The 6,029-nt window shown below is 25.2% G+C and overlaps 2 protein-coding genes across 2 annotated transcripts in view; one reads left to right on the top strand and one right to left on the bottom strand.

Annotated features, from left to right (window-relative positions):
* LOC117178179 (mitochondrial transcription rescue factor 1) overlaps positions 1 to 5,612 on the top strand; it is a 6,467-nt gene extending 855 nt beyond the window's left edge. Inside the window, exons 3-4 of the mRNA XM_033369469.1 lie at positions 2,994 to 3,066; positions 5,080 to 5,612. Coding sequence (XP_033225360.1) covers positions 2,994 to 3,066; positions 5,080 to 5,259 — 253 coding nt within the window. The 3' untranslated portion in view covers positions 5,260 to 5,612. The remainder of the gene's footprint in view (positions 1 to 2,993; positions 3,067 to 5,079) is intronic.
* Positions 5,296 to 6,029, bottom strand: part of LOC117178178 — a 56,140-nt gene continuing 55,406 nt past the window's right edge. Inside the window, exons 31-32 of the mRNA XM_033369468.1 lie at positions 5,496 to 5,579; positions 5,296 to 5,412 (exon numbers count right to left, since the gene is read on the bottom strand). Coding sequence (XP_033225359.1) covers positions 5,377 to 5,412; positions 5,496 to 5,579 — 120 coding nt within the window. The 3' untranslated portion in view covers positions 5,296 to 5,376. The remainder of the gene's footprint in view (positions 5,413 to 5,495; positions 5,580 to 6,029) is intronic.

The raw sequence follows: 6,029 nt of genomic DNA, 5'->3' as shown, positions 1-6,029 counted from the left end.
ATCTTTTGAAAATTAAAATTCGAAAATTTTTTCTAAAGCCTCCAGGGGACTTCGTTTTTGCACGAAAAAATTTTATGTGCCCTTATTGCATCCGGACCCACATTTAAAAGCAAGGTTGTCACAAATACCAATTTCTAATTTCCCGAATTTTCTCTGACTGTTATAACTTTTTCTTTTAGGTTAAATTTTTTAATAAAGAAATTATGCTCAACCAAAAAGATACATTTTCAACCAGAAAGATTAATTGTCTACCAAAAAATATGGGTTTTAGCAAAAAACATGAATTTTCAATTAAATAATGAAGTATTTAAATAAACAAAAAAAGAATGTACAAACAAGAAGTTTAATTTTAATTTAAAAAGACAGATTTTCAACAAAATATATTATATTTGCAGTAAAAAAATTATAATTTTCATTCGTTTCAAACGAATTTTCAACAAAATAGTTAAACCTTCCACCAAGGAAGTTAATTTCACAAAGAAGATTAATATTGTACCACAAAAGACGATTTTTCAACAAAATGCATAAATTTTCAAATACATAAGTGACATTTTCAACTAAACAAGATACATTTTCAACCAAGCACGGAGTAGTTAAATTTTCAGTAAAGAAAATAATAATCTACGAAAAAAAGAATTGACATCAAAATAGTTCAATTTTTAAGCAAAGAAATAAATTTTTAACTACAATGATGTATCTTCAATTTAAAAAAATATATTTATTTTGAACCAAATAGTTAAATTTTCAACAAAAGAAATGAATTGTCATCCAAAAAGTAGACTTGTCAACTAATGAAGATACATTTTCAACTAAACACGGGGTAGTTAAACTTTCAGTTAAAAATTTTAATTTTTATCCGTGAAAAAAGACATTTCATCAAAGTAGTAAAATTTGTAATCAAAGAAATAAATTTTCAGTTAAAATTAAGAATATTTAACCTAAAAAAGCAATTTTTAACAAAAGAAATGAATTTTCAACCATAATGAATGTTCAATAAAAAAAATTAATTCTTAACTAAATAGTTGACTTTTTATCCAAAGAATTGCATTTACAATAAAAAAAAATACATTTTTCGCCAATAATATTATTATTCTACCAAAAAACACGAATTTTCAACAAAAAAGTTAAATTGATAACCAAAGAAATTAATTTTCAGCTATAATTATGAATCTTCAATCGAAAATTTGCAATCAAAAATAAATTTTAAACCGTAAAAGAAACGAATTTTCAATAAAATGGTTAAATTTTCAGTTAATAAAAACAAATCTTCAACCAAACATCGAGTAGTTAAATTTTAATTTAGACAAATTAATTTTCAACAAAGAAAACACGAATTTTTATAAGAAAATCTACAATTTTAGCCAATGAAATGAATCTCTAACCAAATAAGATAATTTTTCAACAAAACATGGAGTAGTTAAATTTTCTGTTAAAAAATGAATTATAAATCATGAAAAAAAGAATTAGCAACAAAATAGTTAAATTTTTAACAAAAAAATGAATTTTGAATATAAATTAGGAATCTTTAACAAAAAAAATCAATTTTTAGCTGAGAAGATTAATTTTCTATGCAAAAATGAAGATTTTCAACAAAATTCATTATATTTAAATTAAAAAAAAAAAATTATTTTCAACTAGAAAGGCGAATTTTTCACCAAGAATATTAATATTCTACCACAAATGACGAATTTTCAAGAAAATGCTTGAAGTTTGAATCAAATATTATAATTTTCGACTAAAGAAGATACATTTTCTACCAAAGACGTAGTAAAATATATTTTGATGTTTTTCTTTACAGAAAAAAAAAATAATATTGGTAAAATATCCAATTTTGACGTTTTATTTATTTAAATAATGAAGTACACAGAATTAAATTACCAAATCAGACTTTATGCTGTTCTGAAGAGTGTAATGCTGAATATTTCTATAAAAAAAACATTTAAATTAATTAGAAATTGTTGCCTGTAGCTGATTATGAACAGTAAAATCCCGATCCGACCTACTTAGGGCCGTTCTATAATCACATAAATGCTTTTTATATTTTTTCTTGTATAATTAAGTTCATTAAATATAATTAAAAAAATAAAAACAATGTATAATAATGATCTTTTTAAAATTAGTAAAAATCAGGGTGTCTAGTGATCAGGCAATTTCAAATTCATGGGTTTTTTCCCGGTCACATTTTTCCTCTCGAGCAATTTAAAAATTTATTTTTGTCATTTGTCACAAATCAAAGTATAGAGAGCTATAGAAATGGGAATTCTCCCATAATATACTTATAAAATATTTATCTTGTAAAGAAAAGAATTATTCTTTTACACGTGCCAAACTTATTCTTAATCACAGATTAAGAAGAGTCAAAATCTTTTTTCTTAAATAGGTTGAAAGCCATCGGAATTTTATATTAAAGATTCTAATATAAAGTCATTTCGAGAAAATTTTCAAAAGATATTGCGAAAGTAGTGCAAATTTAAATGTTTTTCTAAAATTTATATAAAATCGAATATAATAACCCTTTTTCAATATCCTTGGAATCATTTTAAAGGTAAAATATCAAATCGGACAATATTATCAATATTTTTTCTACTGTAAGAAATGTAGAAGTATGATTTTCATACAGATGACATGTCTTTAAGTTGCTCCGACTTTTTGTATCAACTTTGTGAAGCGTTTATTATATTAGATTTGGTTAAAATCTGAATAAAACATTACAATTTGCACTATTTTTGTTCAATATCTTCTTATAAAATTGCGAAAACGCCTGCATTCTGATTCAGTTTATAGAGAAATTGTAATATCTTTCAACCAGTTTCTCTCTGATTCTCAACTAAACAATAAGGAAGAAATAAAATAGTAAAAAAGTAGATTTTGTACTGGAAAAAAATGTCTCCGATACTAAATAAAATTCCCGAGTTTGTCCTTAATTTCCGGGCTGCTAATCACCCTGAAAAACTTATATTAAATATACAAATTGGCATTTTTTAAATTTACAGCAAAGTTGATTTAGCCTTTTACGAAAGTAAAGTTCGGGTCAATGGGAAAAAAATTCTAAAAAAAAGTACAGAGGTAATAATTTTTTAATTTATAATTACTAGTGAAGTAATAAGACGGGTGTCTGCCCTAATTCTGGAAAAAAATGTCCTGACAATTCCATGTTTTTTCCAGGTATAATTTTTCATAGTACGTAGCTATTAAAATATTTCGCATTTTTTTAAATAACCAACTCGGAATGTGGGTATAGTTTTGCAAGTTTATTATAAATATGTTTTCAGGTTCTAGATTTATATTAATAATGTTTAATGTACAAAGCTTTAAAAACTTATATTGCAAGATATTCTGGAATTATATTAGCATCATCGATTAATTAAGCAATTAAATAATACTAAAAATATAATTAATTATTTCTTGAATTTTTACATATTTTGAATAATAATTCAAACAAAATGTTATTTTCTCTTGAATATCATTATACTATTTTTTAACAAAATATATGAATTTTCAACGAAATAGTTGAACCATAAAATGAGAAAGATCCATTTTCAACCAAGCACTTGAATTTGGAACTAAAAAAGGATCAATTTTCAACAAAAATGGAATTGTTCAATTTTCAGTTTAAAAAAAAAAGAATTTTCAACAAAATAATTTTCAACTAGATTGATGCATTTTTAACAAGAGAGCTTAGTTTTAAACCAAATGGTTTTGTTTTCAAACAAAAAAAATGAATGTTAAACTAAAATTAGGGATACCTGAATTTTCAACCAACAAGATGCATTTTCAAACAAGAAGAATAATTTTTTTACAAGATACATGAATTTTCAACGAAATTGTTAAGTTTTAAACTGCAAAGGACTAGTTTTCAACCAAATAGTGAAATAGTGAATGGAGCATTTAAATTTCCAGTTTCAAAAATTATTTTTCAAACAAATTGATCAATTTTTAACCAAAAAGATGATAATTCAACAAAATATATGAAGTTACAAAATTAGAATAGCTACATTTTCAGTTAAAAAAATCATAATTTTCAAAAAAGTAATCAACCTTTTAAACAAATAGATGAATTTTCAACTAAAATTATGATTATTTAACTGTAAGTCTAATTTTAAAGGGGAAAAAATGAGTTTTCAACTAAAATGGTGAACCTTTAACTAAAATAATTGACTTTTCAACAAATTATTAATTTTTAATCAAGAAGATTAATTTCTAACAAAAAAAGAGGAATGTTCATCTAGTAAATATAATTTTTCAACCGAAAATAGAATAGTTGAATTTTTAGTTCAAAAAATTAATGTTCGACCAAAGAGATGAATTTTTAATTAAAATAGTCGAATATTCATTGTTAACCCAGTGCGAAAACTATTTTAACTTATTATTTTCTTTACATGCCACGAAGGTGAATGCTAGTGTCCCAAAACCGCATTTCCCGCGCGGGTATTAAAGAAAATTCATTTTCAACAAATTAATTCAAGTTTCAGCTGGCATAGTTAAGTTTTCAGTGAAAACATTAATTTTCAGCCAAAGAAAAGACAACATTTTCAACAAAATAGATAAATATAGGCAAAATCTAATAATTACATCTTCCAGCCAATTGTCTGGAAGATGTAATTATTATGTTCTGCCTATATTGAGTTATAAATTACAATTTTCCCAGGCGTAAAAAAAAGAAAGTATTTTTCTTATTAAATTCAACAAAATATCTTATCTTTCAACCAAACGGATGAACTTCCAATTAAAATGATGACTCTTTAACCGAAAAAATTAATTTTCAACATAAATAGAAAAGTTACATTTTCAATTCAAAGAAAAATTTAATTCAAACAACAACAAAACATGAATAATCGACAAAATAGTTAAATAGAGTAAGGTTAGGCTACTTCTACAAATGTAGAATCATTTTCATTCAATTTTTATTGCAATTTCTTTTTTAAATACGCACGCTTTCGAAGAAATTTCTGACTTGTACAAAATTATCTGACATTTCCAGGTTTTCCAGGTAGGGTAGACACCCTTTTAAGAGTTTAAGTCTTATTTTCTTCTTTTCTTTAAATCATTTCTAAAAATAATTTTGTACCCGTGTCTTAGGTTCACGAAGGTGATGAAATTGATATATTAGTTGGTAAAAGTCCAGATAATCCCGATTTTCTTGTTGTTCATCGAGTAAAAATTGTATCATCAAATTTCGCAGCAAGTGGATGCAAAGTGAATATAATTAGGGACAAATCATTGGTAATTGCGGAATACAAAGATCGGTCGCGAGAATAAAGGTCAGTGTTTTACTCTAAAAAAATGCAAATCATGTAAATATCAAAATGTAATAAAAAATCATTTATTATAAAAATACAAATCTATTTTTAAATCTTCAACGTTCAAAGACTTGTCTTAGTCTTTTGATATTTCTTGTAATAGTTGCACAGACTGAAATGAAAAGAAAGCATTACATTTTAGTTACATGTTCTAGAAAAAAATGTATATAATGAAACATAAAGTATATAACTCACGTATGAAACTGCAAGCACTCCTTTCGACGATAACATTTCCAGCTTACTGATAACGTCTGATACGTTAAATGTCAGTTTAATAACCTGCGAATAAAACAGCGTTTATATTTTTATATCATATTCGTTTTTCATTCAGGAGTTGACCACTTTTGAAATCGGGTGTACAAGCCTTCATAAAATTACTTGAAATCTATTTAAATCTGTGACATTTTTGTAAAACCGATTAAACATTTTGAGATTATTATGAAAACTTTTGAAATTCGTCTAGGTAATTGTTTACTTTGATAACTTCCGAATTTTGCAGTAAATGGTTTAAAACATTTGCGAATCTTCTAAAGATGAAAAAAAAAATTTTCGAAATAGAAAAATCCCGAAATTATAAAATTCTCGAATTTGAAAGTTGCCGAAATATAATATTTCCGACTATATTTATAGTACGAGGGTAGTTCAATAAGTCCTTAGAATGACCAACAGATGGCGCACGAATCGCTCCAAATCATCTGTTTTCAGTCAGCACCACTCCCGACTAGATAT

The sequence above is a fragment of the Belonocnema kinseyi genome, chromosome 8 (genome assembly GCF_010883055.1).
Source record: "Belonocnema kinseyi isolate 2016_QV_RU_SX_M_011 chromosome 8, B_treatae_v1, whole genome shotgun sequence".
NCBI classification, from domain to species: Eukaryota; Metazoa; Arthropoda; class Insecta; order Hymenoptera; family Cynipidae; genus Belonocnema; species Belonocnema kinseyi.
Note: the sequence above shows the minus strand (reverse complement) of the source record. Positions and strands in the feature narration are given on the sequence as shown.